At 53.5% G+C, this 16,723-nt stretch overlaps 7 protein-coding genes across 8 annotated transcripts; 3 read left to right on the forward strand and 4 right to left on the reverse strand.

Annotated features, from left to right (window-relative positions):
- Positions 1-485: 485 nt before the first annotated feature.
- On the reverse strand, positions 486-2,180 carry H257_12543 (hypothetical protein; the record flags this gene model as incomplete). The annotated part of the gene is made up of 1 exon (XM_009839786.1): positions 486-2,180. The coding sequence occupies one exon, from the start codon at positions 2,178-2,180 to the stop codon at positions 486-488; it is 1,695 nt and encodes a 564-aa protein (XP_009838088.1).
- A 601-nt stretch (positions 2,181-2,781) lies between these two features.
- Positions 2,782-4,517, reverse strand: H257_12544 (hypothetical protein; the record flags this gene model as incomplete). The annotated part of the gene is made up of 1 exon (XM_009839787.1): positions 2,782-4,517. The coding sequence occupies one exon, from the start codon at positions 4,515-4,517 to the stop codon at positions 2,853-2,855; it is 1,665 nt and encodes a 554-aa protein (XP_009838089.1). The 3' UTR covers positions 2,782-2,852.
- A 324-nt stretch (positions 4,518-4,841) lies between these two features.
- On the forward strand, positions 4,842-6,854 carry H257_12545 (hypothetical protein). The gene is made up of 4 exons (XM_009839788.1): positions 4,842-5,111; positions 5,163-5,422; positions 5,468-5,672; positions 5,750-6,854. Exons 1-4 carry the CDS (start codon positions 4,864-4,866, stop codon positions 6,741-6,743), a joined length of 1,707 nt encoding a protein of 568 aa, XP_009838090.1. The 5' UTR covers positions 4,842-4,863; the 3' UTR covers positions 6,744-6,854.
- On the reverse strand, positions 6,836-7,868 carry H257_12546 (hypothetical protein). The gene is made up of 4 exons (XM_009839789.1): positions 7,576-7,868; positions 7,388-7,524; positions 7,288-7,336; positions 6,836-7,228 (listed from the first exon to the last, which is right to left on the reverse strand). The coding sequence occupies exons 1-4, from the start codon at positions 7,835-7,837 to the stop codon at positions 6,930-6,932; spliced, it is 747 nt and encodes a 248-aa protein (XP_009838091.1). The 5' UTR covers positions 7,838-7,868; the 3' UTR covers positions 6,836-6,929.
- An 80-nt stretch (positions 7,869-7,948) lies between these two features.
- H257_12547 (hypothetical protein) lies at positions 7,949-9,380 on the forward strand. Its single transcript, XM_009839790.1, has 3 exons — positions 7,949-8,075; positions 8,120-8,961; positions 9,012-9,380. Exons 1-3 carry the CDS (start codon positions 7,961-7,963, stop codon positions 9,264-9,266), a joined length of 1,212 nt encoding a protein of 403 aa, XP_009838092.1. The 5' UTR covers positions 7,949-7,960; the 3' UTR covers positions 9,267-9,380.
- A 74-nt stretch (positions 9,381-9,454) lies between these two features.
- H257_12548 lies at positions 9,455-13,466 on the reverse strand. 2 transcript variants are annotated; one of them, XM_009839791.1, is made up of 11 exons: positions 13,443-13,466; positions 13,094-13,383; positions 12,971-13,050; positions 12,814-12,923; positions 12,373-12,764; positions 11,973-12,309; positions 11,724-11,852; positions 11,552-11,647; positions 10,991-11,238; positions 10,822-10,915; positions 9,455-10,714 (listed from the first exon to the last, which is right to left on the reverse strand). In XM_009839791.1, exons 2-11 carry the CDS (start codon positions 13,330-13,332, stop codon positions 9,503-9,505), a joined length of 2,937 nt encoding a protein of 978 aa, XP_009838093.1. In that variant the 5' UTR covers positions 13,333-13,383; positions 13,443-13,466; the 3' UTR covers positions 9,455-9,502. The 2 variants fall into 2 exon arrangements, with proteins under 2 accessions (XP_009838093.1, XP_009838094.1); XM_009839792.1 differs by lacking the exons at positions 12,971-13,050; positions 13,094-13,383; positions 13,443-13,466 and having other exon boundaries at positions 12,814-12,964.
- Positions 13,467-13,979: 513 nt separating this feature from the next.
- Positions 13,980-16,254, forward strand: H257_12549 (hypothetical protein). Its single transcript, XM_009839793.1, has 7 exons — positions 13,980-14,165; positions 14,229-14,338; positions 14,407-14,709; positions 14,976-15,174; positions 15,229-15,337; positions 15,420-15,487; positions 15,538-16,254. The coding sequence occupies exons 1-7, from the start codon at positions 14,007-14,009 to the stop codon at positions 16,225-16,227; spliced, it is 1,638 nt and encodes a 545-aa protein (XP_009838095.1). The 5' UTR covers positions 13,980-14,006; the 3' UTR covers positions 16,228-16,254.
- Positions 16,255-16,723: the final 469 nt, after the last annotated feature.

Raw genomic sequence — 16,723 nt, forward strand, 5'->3', positions numbered from 1 at the left:
GTAGCCTTGAGGGTCCAAGATGTAGTTGCGTACTACATCCTTGGACCTTCCCATGGTCTTGGCGATGGCGCGGTTGGACATTCCGACCAAGTGAAAGGCCGCAATGGACCCTTTCTCTTCGTCGGTGAGTTGAGCTTCTTTTGCCATGCTGTAAAGGTTGTTAGTGGTTACGTGGCATTCAGAGTAGTCTTACTTAGAAGTTGACAGAAGCTTTTAACGTTACGTCGTGTGTGCCGTTCAATAGAGCGGAAATTTGGAAGTGGCTTTAAGTACTTGTCGCGGGGCAAAAGTACAATTTTGGCGGCAAATTGGTTGATTGAACCGCAGAGGACACCACATTATACCAGAAAATCTCGCCAATCAAGCTGCATCAAGTGAGCCAAACAGGTAATCGTGAACTCTAATTGGCGGGATTTTAACTGCCAAAAACTGGGTGGCTTTAAGTACATGGCGCGCACTGTAGTTGCAAGCTTATCACTTTACACTTAGCCCGAAGTTTCCACCAGATCGCAACCTTGGCCTCCGGCGAAGACGTAGCATGCAGTGGCATCAAACATGGACATGACTGTGGAGGTGACAGACACGCAGAGAATGACAAAGCAGCTGATAAGCACTGCAGCTCCAACGCGAGGGTAGTTCCCGCCGTTCTTCTTGAGCTCTGCGCATTCTGCCTTTTGCCTCGGAAACAGCACCACCCAGCAACACGAGAACGCGGCCGCGCCATACTTGACCATGTAACTGTACGCGACATCTCGCCGCACGTCCGGGGTATCGGACGCGATGTCGGTGGACTTGAGCTGGAGCTCGGCGCAATAGATGTTGGTGACCATGGCACCGAGGATCATCGGCATGGCCATGACGGTCGTGAGGAGGCCGTACATGACGCCTTCGCTGCCGTCCTCGGCCAATTCGACAATCACATACATGGTCACGGCCCAATTGATGGCCAGCGGCACTTGCTCTGCCAGAGGCATGCCCAGGTACACCCACTGGTTGCGGAACACGTCAAAGATGGTGCAATACTGCACGATGGCGTCGAGGCCGTTGGCGATCAGCGTCGTGACGACGAACGTGACGCGCCAGTTCCAATGGAGTCCGTACGACGCCATGAGCATGAGCACACCCGCTGAGACACAGTTGCTGATGGTCATGATGAGCGCCGAGTTGAACGACTCGACCTTGGCCCAGTAGAACTTGACGTACGGACTGGCGGTGGTGGTGATGCTGCAATAGAAAACAGTAGACCAAAAGAGGTAGAGCACGATCTGCCACACGGCGCGCTTCTGCGCGAGGGCCCAGCATTGACCGAGATACGTTTGAAACGACACCGCTTCCGTGCGTTTTGCTTCCTTCACCCCAAAGATGGTCACGGGCACGGCCAACGTGCTCGTGATGCTGACTAAGATGAACATGCCATTCACGCCAATGTCCCACGAGTACGTTCCGCCGAACCGCGGCGAGTTGTTGCAGATGCCAAACATGAGCCCAGTCACGCCCTGCGCGCACAGTCGGATCGCGTACGTCAGCGACTGCATGCGACCTCGACAATGCAGCGGTTCTCTCTGGGCGTATTCCACCACGAGGGCATCGCACGCCGCTTCAGCCACCACTTGGCCGAACGCCGCGATGGTGCACATGATGACCATGAACGCACCCCGGCTCGGCGCGGAGGCGTCGACGCCCCGCGACTCGTCCGCGGTCAAGTTGCTCAGCGGACGACCTTCGAGGGACGGATCGATGTAGAGCGGCAGGCCATGGTCCACGGACGCCAGCACGAGCATGCAAATGGCATTGATGGTCCATCCCACGAACATGTACGGCTTCCGTCGAAGCCCAAACACGGGCACGCAGTCGGAGAGCATACCGATAAAGACCTTGAACGACCACGCGAGCGTCATGAGCGCGTTCGCAGAGGTTAGCTGCGTCCCCTCCATGTGGAAGTACACTGTCAGAAACGGATAGCTGAGGTTGTACGTGACTCCGTACAGCAGCCCCATGGACGCGTACTGACTCATAAGAGCGAGGACGTCCAGTGAGCTGTACGAAGGCGGAGGCCCCGCGCGCAACGCACCGCCAGCTTCAATCGTGTCGGGGGTTTTGAAGCCGTCGTACAACTTGTCGTCTGACTGACTGAATCGTTCAATCAGGTCGAGCGACTGATGCGATGGAAGGGTCGACATGGTGCTTGGGTGTATGTAGGGTGAATTGCGCAATGGGTATATACTATGTACAAATACGGGGTAACAGTGTCATATCACCTTTGTTCGCACAGCGACGTCAAGGGAACTTGAAGCCACGGAATCCGTTCAAGTTGCATTTCGCCCGTGGAAAAGGTAAAACTGGCGACAACATGGTATATTCACGGTACGAATGATGCCAAGCCTCAGAAATATCAACTTTTGTACTGGCAATGTCGGACCAGATTGCATTTACGCACTCCAAGCCTCAACGTTTTCGGTCGTGTTGAAGTGCTACCTCTCACTGAATCACGATATGTACTGTATGTAAGGTTTGCAAGTTTTCCAACTTGATTCCATGTGTGTACACCCAACGAGTACATGGGTTCATACCCGATGGTGAGTGACTTGACATCACTGTCACCACATTGCGCCACGTATGCAAATCTTGGTCGAGTCCAACGACAACGAGAATTGAAAGGCAACTTGCCTACCGGTAGAGTGGCGTACACCACAGTGTACCGTATAACGTTACCTTTACTACTGTAACCATGATATTCAGCAAAGTATCAGGCAGAACACCAACTCTAAGCTACTGTACTTTAGCCAAAGAATGTGGAGAGCCCCACAAACATTTGCATTCAACTTGAGTGCAAAGGCAATCTCGTAACACAATTATTGCGTGGGGGGGTCCTTTTGATAGTCAAAACCACTGATACGGTTGGCCACGCCCAGCAATGTTGCCACGTCATCGTGGGTAAACACGACTGGGTGCTGCTCCATGAACGTCAGCACTTGATGCGCGGCATCCAGCGCCTGGCACACGGTCGGGGCTACGACTGCGTCCTCAGACTCATCGGGAGGCGACTCTGCCCACGAGGAAGGCGACGGCGGCGGCGCATGGTCCTCGTCATCCTCCTTCAAAGACGCGCCATGATACAACGCATGAAGTTCCTTATATGTCGACTGTGCCTGGGCCATCAGCGACTCGGCCATCGGTTCGACTTCGCCGTCGACATCGTCATGCTCCCACGCTTGAACCCACGACGGAGGCAGCCACTGGGACTGCCTCCAGCTGGTCTTGGCGATGGACGGTGGAATGGTCTTCCACAGCTGCGCGACCCACAGCATGGTTTGGACTTGTTGCTGCGACACTGTCATGGTTCGACGTTCCGACGTTGACGGAGACGTGGTATCAGACAACAGCCACTTGAGCAACGTAATCTTGAACTGAAGGTGAAAGTACGTGGTCAGTCCGGCGCCAAGCGGGGTCAGATGTGGCGGCACCCGCGGAGGAAGGAACGCCAGCAGCATGTGAGACAGCTCGACGGTGCGCATGCCGCATATGGTGCTCATGTGTCCCTCCATGGAGATGGCGTGGCACGGCGACGCGTCCAGGAAGCAGAGGATGCGGCGCGGGGGCTCTTGGACGGCCAGCACGGTGTTGATATGTAGGATGAACTTGGTGAAGATGGCTTTGGTCATGTGGGCATGGGGATGGGTGTCCACAAAGTCGGCGGCGTACAACATGTCTGCAAACACATGTGATGTGACAACGTCTTGGACGCATGATACCATGGGCCAGTCTCCGACGACGTTGGTAAGGAGTCCAAGGAGCATGCGGCGGCGCGGGCGATGGCGCGATGGGGCCAGCTCCATCGATTTTGCCAAAGAAGACGCGGGGGTTCCATAGTATAACACATGCTCGTCGTAATGAAACACATCGGAGGGCTTGAACCCTCCGTCCACAATGAGCTGGTGGATGCCGCTGAGGTGGCTAGGCGTAGCGGACGGCGAAGACGGCGTGTCTGTGGTGTCGATGGAAGACGCAAGCTTGAGAAATGACAGGTCTCCAACCTTGGCGTCGTCTGGATCTCCATGATTGACATGCATGCCGCCGTGATGGGCGGAGTGCATGCGGATGCTGTGTCGGCGTTTGAAGTTCTGGACCCATCCGTTCGAGATCTTAAACTCGCTGTCCTTGATGTTGTGTTCCGCGCGCAGCCGTTCTGCGTGGGCCGTGAGGAGGCTGTCGGACAAACGAGCACCCTGGGCACGGGCTTCTTGCAGATACAGACTCAACGCGTGCTCGAGCGCTTCGAATTTGCCGCCGCGCATGCGCTTCCGACCCAACTGTGACTCGTCCATGGCAAGCCATTTGTCCTTCTCCCGCAATGTCTTGGTCACCATGAGACGCTGTACACTCCGCTCTGCCGTCTTGTTGAACTCATCGGCCACCTGTTGATGCGTGGACTTGACCAGCAACTGCGAGATCTCGCAGATTCGCTTCTTGTCTGCCAACGACAACGCCTGTCGAGTATGCTTTTTCGATGCCAGCATTTCCTGATTGTTACAAGAACTTTGTCCTCGTTCTACTAACCAGGGGATTATCCGGTTGTTTATTAGTTATATAAATATTTGCAAACTGACCCTTTTTTTCACCTCATTTTCATCGTGAAAATGGAGCTGACAAAATCAAAGCTACAACTGGTGAAACAAAATGCAGCCCTAACGTGCAATGGAAGTGTCAGTGCTGACACTGCAATGCGCATAACGTTATCTAACTTAATGTTAGTAGCCCCATAAAAGGAGCTCATGTGCACTCGTAGGATTAATAGCAGGCGGCGCGGGGCTTCAAGTAATGCCATCACGCTATAATTAGCCTTTACTAGTATGTCCTTTCGTGATGTTCCGTAGCATCTACGAGAGCGGCGGCAGGCCGACGACGCCATACAGTGAAATCGCCGCCACGATTCAGAAGCTCAAGGACAAGGGCCGCCAAGGTGATGAAACAAACACATTCCTCCAACGTGTGCTCACGTACTCGGAGCTTTCAACCAAGCGGGATGCCCTGCTAGATGCCAATGCTGTCGTGGTCGTGGCAAGTCATCTCCGCGCCCACGACTCTGCGTCCACCCAACAATACGCCGCAGGGTTAGTTCGGCAGTAATACCATGCTGTGATATCAACCACATCACCCTGTAGAATTCTCTTGAACCTAAGCCAATTCGATCGAGGTCGCCTAGCCATGGCTTCGTGTGGCAGCTGGGACTGCGTGTCATATCGCCACGCCTGTCCGCTCTTCTACCTCCTCCAACTCGCCCACACCAGCGCCGACGTGATGGTCAAGCGCGTGTGCACCGCCGCCGTCCTCAACTGCTCGTTCCATGCCGCGTGCCAGAGCCACATTGAGGACATTGGCGGCGTGAACCTCCTCCTCAAACTCGTGCATGTGAACGACGAAGGTTCGTTCACTGAGAGCTGTGCAATGTCTGATGACTCAAGTATAGACGTGTGCGTGTTCTCGGCCGCGACGTGCTGGAACTTGACCAAGTCGCCGACGTTTGTGCTCAAGCTGGAGACGATCCATTCGATCCCCAAAGATAATTTCGCCCGCACATTGTCGCAGTTGCTCTGGACGCGGTGTTCCAACTACGGCTTGACCATCACAACCCACACGGCTCAGACGTCGGACCAAGCGGGGGTGCTCGAGAGGTACGTGATACTACTTACTATATACCTCGAAGTACATGCCACGAACAAATGAATGGATGACAGCGATGCAACTGTAGTGGCGGCTCGAATTTGAACCTCGTGTTTGCTTGTGCGATCAACTCCAAGCTGGCCATCGCGCTCCGGGTCGAACAGCACAACGTCACAGCCAACCAATCGCAAGTCGAAGCGCGGGCCACCAAGTACAAAAGCATGCAAAAGTTCGACGACCACGGCAAGCGGGTTGCGGTGACGTGCAGCACGTGTGCAAAATCCATCAAGGAAAAGGACAAAGCCAAGTGTTTAAGCTGTGCCTCCCACGGGTGCGTCGAGATTTACCACGTTCGCTGCAGTCGATGGGCCAAGCTCGAACATGTGCACGTCCTCCGCGACCACACGTTCTACTGCGAAGGGTGTTTGCCCAGTCTGCCGCTGCAGTACTTGGACTTTTGCGCATCCGAAATGACCAGTAACGCTACCGTCTTGACCAAATTGGACTTTGACATTTTGAACGTCGCGAGAATGGACAAAGTCGAGCTCGTCATGTTGCGGGCGCCGTCGACGAATGCCGTCGTGGCGGTTGGCGACTGCAAGTACGTGTGCCGCGGGGCCAAGGAAGGCTGCACGATGATCGTGCAAGTCAAGTTCATTCTAAGACACTCGTCCAGCATGTGCTACGCCAATGTCTCTGCCACCAACAACAACGTCGTGACAAGCGTCATCCCCATGCCGCCGTTTTCGTTTCCGTTTTTGAAGTCGACTGTTGTCGCGACCTCGGTGCCCCTACACGCCCTCGCCCTGTGGCCGACGTCCCACGTACTGGCCGTGGACGACGCCATGTACTTGACCAAGTCCGTCGCCGATTTGGACCAAGCGTTCTGCTACGAGTTCGACGGACAACGGGACGAGCGTTTTGCAGTCGGCAGTTGCGACGGCACCGAGCTCTGGTGTGCGCTCCAACCTAGTCGTGCGAAATGCATGAAACTCATATCGGAAGCCACGGCCAAGGCAAAGCCAATGCGAAAGAATCAACGAGAAAAGAAACCCCACGTCGAACGAAAGTTGGCGAAATAGAGCGACGACATGTGTTTGTTCGAGAAGTGTAAACTAACTCAATTGAATGCGTCGGGTGATGGGATATATACAGAAAGGCTGCTACGACGATGCAACTGCTGTTGCAGGGCCTATAATCTTGATTTGTCTGGAATCCACATGACATACTATCAAACAAGCTTGAGGTATATGGTGAGTCTATTCACCCTACTGGTCTGCGGCATACTCTTGTTCAAAATCTTGGTAATGAAACAACTTGGTCGTGCCTTCGTGGTCGTATTCGTCGACCTCACCAGGCTCACCTCCGTCGGCATTGTCGGAATCATCGTGGGTGGGGTTGAAGTGGGGGTGGTTGAGCTTGGCAATGCGATTCACTTCACGCGCCACCAGGTTCTGCCGCACTTGGACGCGCAATGCTTTGTAAATGGCCGCATCGGACCGGCGCACCTTGGCATAGCGTCGGCAGTGTGTGATGGGGGCGAACGCCTCGTGAAACACGTTTTTACCTACAAAATGTCACTGCTGAGTGAGCTATCATACATTTCAATGGATTATTGATCCGTACGAGCATACACTGCCCCGCCAGTGTCAGTCCACCGTTCTTCGAGAGGGTCCTGCAGTGGGGTTGAGAAGGTTGGGTATATTACTTGAAAAGACGACAATACCTCCAGCACGGGCGTCAACGCTGCGGTTGGGAACGAATAATCCTTGTGGTGCTGGCTGAAACTGCTTGTCCGCGTGAGTCGATGCTTGTGGATATCTTGGACACACGACTTCACGAGTCGAGCCATTTCTTGAGTTTCTAATCGCCCATTAGTGTTGGCAACATACACCCGAGAATGAACAAGCCTACCATGAGAATCGTCGCTCGTACGGACCACTGACAATATTAGCGAAGGTAACGGAGTCAGGCTTTGCATAAGGGTACAGGTCGTGCCATATATGCCAAACATGGAGGTCCAAGGCTTGTCGAACGACAAGGCGATGCACATTGCATGCACCGTGAGCGCAACTTCGTTACTCGTAGGCGGGATCAAGTGAACCACTTCAATGCATTGGAGCATGCACTCCACCGCCTGCATTACAGCCGCCGCGGTGTCGACATTCGTCGCCATCGGCAGACGGTTTCGTGGCAGGAGTGTCAATTGACAACTGGTAGTTGAAGCATTAATATCCGGAAGTATTGTTTTCCGGATAACCTTCGAACGAACTGATGACATTTGCCCGTTGGCGGCGTGATGAACGCTTGGAACGATTGGGATTGTCCTCGCTGCTCCTTGATCAATGAGCCCCAGAGTCTGTTCTGCGATGCGTGTGCATTCATCAAACCCGATAGCCCACCTGCAACTGATGGTACGTGGCACAGTCTTGACGCTAGCTAACAGTACCCCACCCAGATGATGACCACGCGGTCCCTCCACCAAAGCGGATGAAGTTTAGCATCGAAGACTTGGTGGATCTGGTTAGCGACGAAGACGACGACATGGAATTCAAAGCTGCCATTGCAGCATCTGCGCTGGAGCACATGCATGCAACAGGAACTGCATACAATGCGACCCGCAATGTCGACGCAACGGTGTCAAATAACTCATCGTCAGAAATGCAGCCACCGACGACATCAAACTCGTTTCTTCACGACTTGCACGCCGAACGCATGCAACGTCAACAGCTACGGCAAGGACCGCCCTCTGCCATCACGTCCCCGCTCGAGGGGTCGGTCACCATGGCAGCCCCACAGTCACCGACGACTCTCTTGGTGGCGTCTCTGAACGTCTGGTTCGACGAAGTCCTTGTGGAAGAGCGCATCAACGCCATGTGCAATCTTTTCTCCACCTTGGCGCCCCACGTGATCTTCCTCCAGGAAGTCACACCGGACATGGGGGCGCTCTTGTCGTCGACTTTGCGCACCCTCGGATACGCGGCCGCGAACGCCGTGACGGACCAAGCGTACAGCGAGCTCATTCTCGTCAAGGGCCTGCCGATCCTCCAGTACACCCGCCACCCGTTTGAACGATCGGCCATGGGCCGCCATTTGCATGTGGTCGAAACAGAGTTCAACGGGAAACCTCTGCGACTGGCCACGGCCCACCTGGAAAGCCTCGCTCAGAACCGCACCACGAGGCTTGCGCAGCTCAAGTGGTCGTTCAGCCACCTCCTGGACAACTCCACGAACCAGTCGTGGGTGTTTGGCGGGGACATGAACTTGGGCAGCAAGGACGTGGTCGCCGTGCCTGCGTCGGTAGGTCCGGCCTGTGTCGGAGATGTCATGACGTGGCTGGCGTGATGTAGGTGGAGGACGCGTGGGTGGCAAGTGGGCGCCCGGCCGACCACCAGCACACATGGGACACGACCATCAACAAGAACCTGCCAAATGTGCACTTTGCCGCCAAGTGCCGGTTTGACCGGCTGTACAGCCACGGCCTGCGGTGCGATGGCTTTGCCACGTTTGGCAAGGAACCGTTGAGTAACCACTCGAACATGTATCCGTCGGACCATTGGGGAGTCGTGGCCTCGTATAGCTCAAGCCACAATCCCCACCAGTAGTAGTAGTAGCATGAATGGGATGGTGGAACTCGAAGGAATCCATTGCATTATGGCATGAACATAACAACGCTGGCAGACAAACGGCTGGAAACGGCTGGCTCGAATGGTGGGTTGAAGTGTGTTGTTGCAACTGAATTGACAAGCATGACGTCATGGAAAGGCACCCACCAGCCACACTCACCCAGTTTGCCTTGACATGAGCACTACTGCATACTGAATCCTGTACTAGCAATGGATTATTCCTGTTCTTTGTCTTCGAGCAGCAAGCTGCGCTCGAGGTCAACCGACAAACTGCCGAGAAACGAAAACGAGTTGGTTCTGTTGGTCGCGCGGTGGGCCCGCCTCGTGCCTTCGTCCGAGCTGAGGCTGTCACGGTACTCGTCCGAGTCGACGGGGCTGTTGAGACTGCTCACGTCGCTGGCTTTGCGCTGAAGATACGACACCACATGGGCGCGCTCCCGGATGAGCCGGGCATTGTCAAGGTTGAGCTGGGCGAGGTTGGAGGACGGGCCATGCGCGTGTTTGGCTCGGCTTCGGGCAGGCATGGACGTGTGCCGTCGCATGTCTGGGGGCGCCAAGTCGTCCGGGATCGCCATCAGCGCGACGGACGAGGGCTTTTTCGGGTCGCGCTGGTGGCGCGGCGGTCGAACCACCGACGACGACGTGCTGCGGAGCCTGTGCCGTCTCGACGATTCGTCCGCGTCGTCAAAGCTGCCGCCGTCGACGCTGTCGCCGCTGTCGTCATGGTACGACTTGTCCAGAGACACGAGCGACGGCGTCGAGTGCGAGCTGACGATGCGCTTGACCAAACTTTCCGACGAGACTGGCGAAGCTGGAAGAGGTGCCGCGACGACGGCAAACGACACTTCGGCAGTGGTCGGCGACGGCGGGTGGCTCTCGGCAACGTATGGGGGTAAGTCCATGATGGCCGCGTCCGGCGTGGTCACATGGCAATGCGAAGCTTGTGAAGCCGCTGCCCTTGACGACGGCGGCGGCATCATCCCGCTGTCCCACCCGACAACGCCCGCGGAAGCCCCGCGGGGGGCGCTGAGGAAACTCGCCTGGCCTGCCAAGGCCGACCCAAAGAAGTCGAAGTTCAGGGTGCTGTGCCTCCTGCTTTGTTTGAGTGTCTTGTTGGTCCATTGCTCGATCTTTTTGAAAATGCCGTGGGAAAACAGCGGCGGCCTGGTCACGTCTTCCGAAGGAGGAGACGGATCGGGGGCATGCGACAGAGAGGCTCGATGCGCGCGCAGGCCGTCCGCGGTGCTCTTGCTGCGGGCTTCTCGATACAGGGCCGAGTTCCGCTCCGAGAACGTGTGCCGGTACGTCGTGTCGGAAAAATGTCGAGGGCGACTGGCTAGCGATGCGTCGCTTGGGCTTGTGATGAGTTTGAACTGCGCCACTTGCGTGGGACCCACCTCGGTTTGTCCCCAATAGTCGTCCACAATCTACCCCAAATCACGTCACCCAACCCATGCAGTTGTTGATTCAGGGGGATATACATATATAAATGTATATCGAAATATATATATATATATATTATGGGGCAAAGTACCTCGGGTGCCGTCGCATCGGCAAAGTACTTGGCCTCGGCCGAGTCGTCGACGTCGGCATCGATGGTCTCGTGCGATAGATGCCGCGAGAGTGTCCTATTATCCGTCACATGCCAGTATTAGATGAGCATATTCACGAGAACATCAACATGTGGTCGAATGTTGCCGTACCTGGACGTAATTTTTCGATTCGACAGCGGGTGCTTTCGTTTTTTAGCCGATTCGATCGAGAGCGGGGGATCGCCGTCGTCTGCCGTCGCCACGGTTGCAAACGTACGGTCGTTGGAAAGCGCTATGCCCGACGCCAGCTCCAGCCGATGGTACGCCCTTAGGTCTTCGATACGCGACGACGTGACGATCTCTTGGCTGTTGGCAACGTGCACCAGCAGTTTCGGGTCCAGCAGCGCATCTCGGCCAATCTACGATTGGTTGTACTTTGTCAAGTCGATTCGAAATTAGAGTAAGTGGGGTGCTCAATCGAAATACGACCAATCCAAAACCACAACACGAATCAAGTGGCCAATCAAGTCAACTCTTGGACCAAGTCAACATCGAATTAGTGTGTGATTGAAATTAGTGTGATACTGACCGATCTGTACATACAAAAGTCAGGACAAAGAATCGATATATCGATAGAATTTGGCAATGAATAAAAGTAATCCAAATTTTGGGTAAAACGACAATCTCTCCCTTGTTGACACACACTCTCTATATAAAACAAACATTTCGCACCTGATTGAGACACACAAGGACGTCGCCGTACGTTTCACACGACATAATGTGCGGGTATTCCAGTTGAGTGAACGCCAGCGCCATACGAAACAAGGCCTGTGCATACATTTATCAGTATGATCCCAATATATAAATAATATATATATATATATATATTATTTGTACGACGTACTTCGTTTCCGTTGATGAAAAAGAGATCCCACACCCGAATCGTAGTCTCCTTTCGACAAGGACTGCCAAAGAGGGTGCAAAACCATTCCGTGCACGCCAACGACAGCTCGGCCCCAAACCCCCCGAGTTGCTACAGTTGCATATTCTGTTCAAGAAATCACCACATATATATGATATATATATATCAAGATATAAAACTATATCTCAATATATATATAACACATGTGTCAATTTATATATATATATATACCTCAATGTGCTGCACAATCTGGGGGGTTTGAAGTGCGACGAGCTCTGCAAACACGTGCTGGTCGATGGCGAGGCCGAGCATGGTCGTGTAGTAATCATCAGGCAGCAGCGCAATCATGCGCTCGAGCAGCCAGAACGCACTCTCGTCGTCGTCGACGCACTGGAGCAAGCGGGCGACGACGTAGTTGAGGCCTTGGCAGTACCCGAGCTTTGGATTGTGCACGGCATACGCTACCAAGACCCGCCGCAGCTGGTCGCTTCGTTCTACCGACCAATCAGCGTCGTCAGGCGACACGGTGCGGGTTAGATCGGCTTCGATTTGACGCACAGACTCGGCACTAGGAGATGCGATGGGCGCCACGAACAAATATGATATGATGCAGAGAAGGGTTGATCGTTACTTGACAGAGCTGTGGCCCACCAAGGTCGAGTAATGGCCTTTCCGCAAGTCCATTTCCGTGTTGGCGCCGGACAAGAGCATCCACAGCTTCCCGTGCATCTGCGGCGTCAAGTGCCGACAGGATGCTTCGTCCAGCACGAGCATCCGCACGCGCTCTTCCGTGCGCCACAGCTCGTATGAGAGCTTTTCGTCGCTTTGGACTCCTCCATCTTGTGCGTTGGTTGCGTTATTCATATCGGTTTGCTGGGTTTCATAGAGTTCCAACAGCACAGTCCAGGCGGTGACACTGGAGGCCGCGTCAGTGAACATTGAAGTGTCTCCCCACGAAAAGGCAGTCGGATGCTGTTGGGAGGAGGAAGGTTGATCGTCTCGCAACGTGCTGTCCGTGAAATCCTAGTTGTGCGTGATATGGCGGCGTACATGTGTGTGATAGAAATGATACCTGACACGAACTCGCCGCAGCAAATGTCCCCATGGAAGCTCTTTCATATGGAGTTCTTTGACGGGCCGTCCGCAACACCTCTGCCTGTAGCGCCAATATGCACAAGTACACTATGCATCCCGCATAATGCACACCATCACGAGCAAGGGCACCATACCTCGTTGGGGGTTCGATCCCTTGAGCAAGTCGTTCGGTCGAAAGATGGCGTCGTCGGGCACTCCGAAGGCTCGACACGACCTGTGTTGCAGTTATGGTCAACGATCCACAGGATATCCCTTACTCGATGAACGTGCGGATGTTTTGCCGCCTGCAACTGGTACTGAACAGCGTATTCGACGTCGATGTCTGCATCGTCTCGATGGGAACGCGCTTGTGCTTCATGCCCACAGCACGGTACAGATGGTTCACCAATAAGCACAAGATCGTTCCATCCTGCAACGCATGCAACAAGTCGCCGTGGATCTTGTCCGACAGCACCATTTCAATCCATCGCTTGGACACTTCCTCATGGTTGTGCATCGCCCGCCCACTGCGCAATTCCAATTGCTAGTAAAATCAATCCCTCCGGCCCTTTTTGCCCGTCAGTAATATAATCCAAAGCCACAACATTTCACTTGATTCAACTATACCGTATAAAAAATTGATTTAAAACACGTTGTCCGCGTACAAGGCGTCTCGAACAAATCCGGCATCCATGATGACGAGGTGGAGGAGGGGATGAATGACTTGAGCGGCACACGAGCTATACTCCAGTACCTCATGCACCCCTGGCATCAAGCAGGCGCTGTCCATTCTGCGGAACACTCGTCGCAACATCGCCTGCGTTGGCCAACTGATGCATCTAATTGCAAAGAGACAAACGACTTGCTTTTTTCTCCCACGATCGTTCGCTGTTTACAGCTCAAGAGTTGTCCCAGCTGTCGACAGTTTGCTCTAGCACATGCTGCGTTCATGGATATGTAGCTCTTGCTGGAGCCTGTCGGCATACTTATGTGCAAGGCTTCTCGCAACATCTTCGTACTGCAGACACCCCGTACATATTCCATCATGTGTCCTTTCTGGAGTTTATTTTTGATTTTTGAAATGGTTTGGAATCGTTTTTTATTGGCGGCATCTGATTGGTTATTGGACCACGCCCATCCATTGGGTGGTTGAAACGTAGATTGGATCGTTGGTTCAAGCAGATATTGGCCATGAGCGACCACAGCGACACCGAGCAGACAGACGCGCGCCGCGCGCCCAAGCGCTTGGGCGAAGATCCCAATGATGCCAGTCGAAAGGGTGCAAAGAAGCCAAAGACGAAGAATGTCGGCAAGTACCTTCGCCCGGCGCCTGAAGGCCAAGTCATTCGGGTACGACACAATTGACGAGTTGTCATCACGGCAGCGACTTATGTGCTGCTTGCTTGCATCTAGTCTACCAAGGACAAGAAACTAAAAGGAGAACTGGCTCGCTACAACAAAAAAGTACAGGACGCGGCAGCCTCGGCCGCCAAGGCCGAAATCTTGCTCCCAGAAGAAGCAGGGTATGAATTTACCACCATCGTCGTCGTCGTCGTCATCACGTTCACACACGGCGCCGATTTTGATGTAGTGTGTTGACAGCGGAAGGCATGGAGAAGACATTCAGGTTCACACAGGAGCAATTGGCGGAGCACGTGGATCGCAACACGGCGCAGAAGATGTTTCACTTGGACTTGCCCACGTTTGGGCCATACAACATCGACTACACCAAGAACGGCCGGAACCTCATCTTGGGCGGCCAAAAGGGCCACGTGGCAGTGTTCGATACGCTCCGCATGAACCTCAGCTGCGAGTTCCACGTCAAAGAGTCGGTGCGCGACGTCAAGTTCTTGCACAACAACTCGCTGTTTGCCGTCGCCCAAAAGAAATACGTGTACGTCAGTCCTTGTTGTTATCGTGGTCTATATGCAAGAGTGTTTGTGTATTGTGCTTTCGAGTGAAATTTCATTGTGTTGTGGTGTGGTTTCTCGTTGGAATTTAAATGGATTTGATTGGTTACTTCAGAAGAGCTCAAAATTAATAGCCAATCAAAACCTTATCAATGAAATTTAACCAATCAGATCGATTGAGGATCGGTTTGGTCGGCGCGATTCGATTGCACCCCCTCCCCAAATTTGTATATCAAATCGACAATAATAGATACATATACGACAACACGGGCGCCGAAGCCCACTGCATCCGGACAATGGCTGACCCAAAGCGCCTGGCGTTCCTTCCGTACCACTTTTTGCTGTCGTGTGTGAGCGGCAACGGCCTCTTGAGCTACAACGACATCACCACGGGCGCCCAAATCTCGACACACAAGACCAAGCTTGGGCTGTGCGATACCATGGCCTTGGTATTAGAACAATCTATCTATCTATCACTGAGTGCTGACACACCTCGATTGTAGAACCCGTGGAATGCCGTTGTGAACCTTGGTCACGCCAACGGCCTCGTGACGCTGTGGACACCCAACATGCCCGACCCCGTCATCAAAATGCAGGCCCATCAAGGCCCGAGTACGTGATGCTTCATTTATGAATATAAATGAGGATATTTGATATATAACCAACAGCAGTTTTAACGATGATCGTTGTGTAGTTCGTGGCATGGCCGTGCATGTGGATGGGCGGTACTTGGCCACCACAGGCAGCGACCGCAAGCTCAAGGTACGTCGTGTACCCCTTGTTTGCCATGTATTTTGAATATGATTTGGTAGATTTTCGACCTGCGGACGTACAAAGAGCTCCATCAGTACTACCTGAGCTCGGGCGCGACCACAGTGGACATCAGTCATCGGGGCATGGTGGCCGTGGGGTTTGGGCCGAATGTGGAGGTGTGGAAGGATGCATTGACGACCAAGGCCGCGAGTCCGTACATGACGCACCGCATGCCGGGGACGCAGGCCACGAGCGTGCGCTTCCGGCCGTTCGAAGACGTTCTGAGCATCGGCCACGCCTTGGGCTTTGCCAACATCGTCGTACCCGGCGCCGGGGAAGCCAACTTTGACTCGTTTGAGGCCAACCCGTTCGAGAACCTCAAGCAGCGGCGCGAGACTGAAGTCAAGTCGCTGCTGGAGAAGTTGCGTCCGGAAATGATCACGCTCAACCCGATGGTGATTGGTCGGGTGGACGTCAACCCGAACGACGAGTACGAAGAGAAGGTGGCGACGCAGTACCGAGCCAACAACCAAGGCCGCGACATCCCCAAGAAGAAGATGCGCGGCAAGAACAGGCCGTCCCGCCGCCTGCGGAAAAAGCAGCAGAACGTCGTGGACATTGAAAAGCAAAAGTACAGAGACATGCTCGAAAGCAAGTCCAAGGACGACGCGCGGGCCAAGCAAGCGACCGAGTGGAAGCAAAAGATGGACTCGGTGCCCACCGCGCTCAACCGGTTTTATAAAAAGTAATTATAATCCATGTGTACGAGGCTGGGATTATAATTAGTACTTATTATCGGTACGTCAAGTATTACTTCGAAGTAATAAGTAATGGTAGGGTGGGTGTGTTTTTTAAGACAGTATTACTTCGAAGTAATATGTACTACTACGTAGAAGTATACAATATTAAAATAGTATTAATACTGTCTAAAATATTAAAATAGTATTAATACTGTACATGTATTTTAATACATGTACCAGTGTATTATTAAAATTATACTACCGGTAGTACTTAAGACTTACGGGAAAGCATTGAATATTAATACCAACCTTGGATACTATGGTTAATATAATATAATTGTTGAATTAAAAGCATGGATGACATGTGGATGAAATTTGGATGACATTGGATGAAATTGGATGAAGTTGTGGGATGAAACCTAAAGTAGTGACCAAGCCTTACGTTGGCCCCGAGCGCCCGGGAGGCCGTCTGCGCAAGCGCGGCCGTACGAGAGCGCGGATCTAA

Source organism: Aphanomyces astaci (genome assembly GCF_000520075.1).
Source record: "Aphanomyces astaci strain APO3 unplaced genomic scaffold supercont1.41, whole genome shotgun sequence".
In the NCBI taxonomy this organism is placed as follows: domain Eukaryota; phylum Oomycota; class Saprolegniomycetes; order Saprolegniales; family Verrucalvaceae; genus Aphanomyces; species Aphanomyces astaci.

What these genes read in the sequence shown, in the direction of transcription:
- H257_12545 (XM_009839788.1), top strand. Translation starts at nt 4,864, where the DNA reads ATGTTCCGTAGCATCTACGAGAGCGGCGGCAGGCCGACGACGCCATAC. An exon ending in ACCCAACAATACGCCGCAGG is followed by an intron (nt 5,112 to 5,162) that starts GTTAGTTCGGCA and finishes ATCACCCTGTAG; the next exon opens with AATTCTCTTGAACCTAAGCC. An exon ending in CAAGCGGGGGTGCTCGAGAG is followed by an intron (nt 5,673 to 5,749) that starts GTACGTGATACT and finishes ATGCAACTGTAG; the next exon opens with TGGCGGCTCGAATTTGAACC.
- H257_12546 (XM_009839789.1), bottom strand. Translation starts at nt 7,837, where the DNA reads ATGGCGACGAATGTCGACACCGCGGCGGCTGTAATGCAGGCGGTGGAG. An exon ending in TACGAGCGACGATTCTCATG is followed by an intron (nt 7,525 to 7,575) that starts GTAGGCTTGTTC and finishes ATGGGCGATTAG; the next exon opens with AAACTCAAGAAATGGCTCGA. An exon ending in CGTTGACGCCCGTGCTGGAG is followed by an intron (nt 7,337 to 7,387) that starts GTATTGTCGTCT and finishes ACCCCACTGCAG; the next exon opens with GACCCTCTCGAAGAACGGTG.
- H257_12547 (XM_009839790.1), top strand. Translation starts at nt 7,961, where the DNA reads ATGAACGCTTGGAACGATTGGGATTGTCCTCGCTGCTCCTTGATCAAT. An exon ending in TAGCCCACCTGCAACTGATG is followed by an intron (nt 8,076 to 8,119) that starts GTACGTGGCACA and finishes TACCCCACCCAG; the next exon opens with ATGATGACCACGCGGTCCCT. An exon ending in TGGTCGCCGTGCCTGCGTCG is followed by an intron (nt 8,962 to 9,011) that starts GTAGGTCCGGCC and finishes GGCGTGATGTAG; the next exon opens with GTGGAGGACGCGTGGGTGGC.
- H257_12548 (XM_009839791.1), bottom strand. Translation starts at nt 13,332, where the DNA reads ATGCACAACCATGAGGAAGTGTCCAAGCGATGGATTGAAATGGTGCTG. An exon ending in GGGATCGAACCCCCAACGAG is followed by an intron (nt 12,924 to 12,970) that starts GTATGGTGCCCT and finishes CGGGATGCATAG; the next exon opens with TGTACTTGTGCATATTGGCG. An exon ending in CCGATGCGACGGCACCCGAG is followed by an intron (nt 10,715 to 10,821) that starts GTACTTTGCCCC and finishes GATTTGGGGTAG; the next exon opens with ATTGTGGACGACTATTGGGG.
- H257_12549 (XM_009839793.1), top strand. Translation starts at nt 14,007, where the DNA reads ATGAGCGACCACAGCGACACCGAGCAGACAGACGCGCGCCGCGCGCCC. An exon ending in TTGCTCCCAGAAGAAGCAGG is followed by an intron (nt 14,339 to 14,406) that starts GTATGAATTTAC and finishes ATTTTGATGTAG; the next exon opens with TGTGTTGACAGCGGAAGGCA. An exon ending in GCAGCGACCGCAAGCTCAAG is followed by an intron (nt 15,488 to 15,537) that starts GTACGTCGTGTA and finishes ATGATTTGGTAG; the next exon opens with ATTTTCGACCTGCGGACGTA.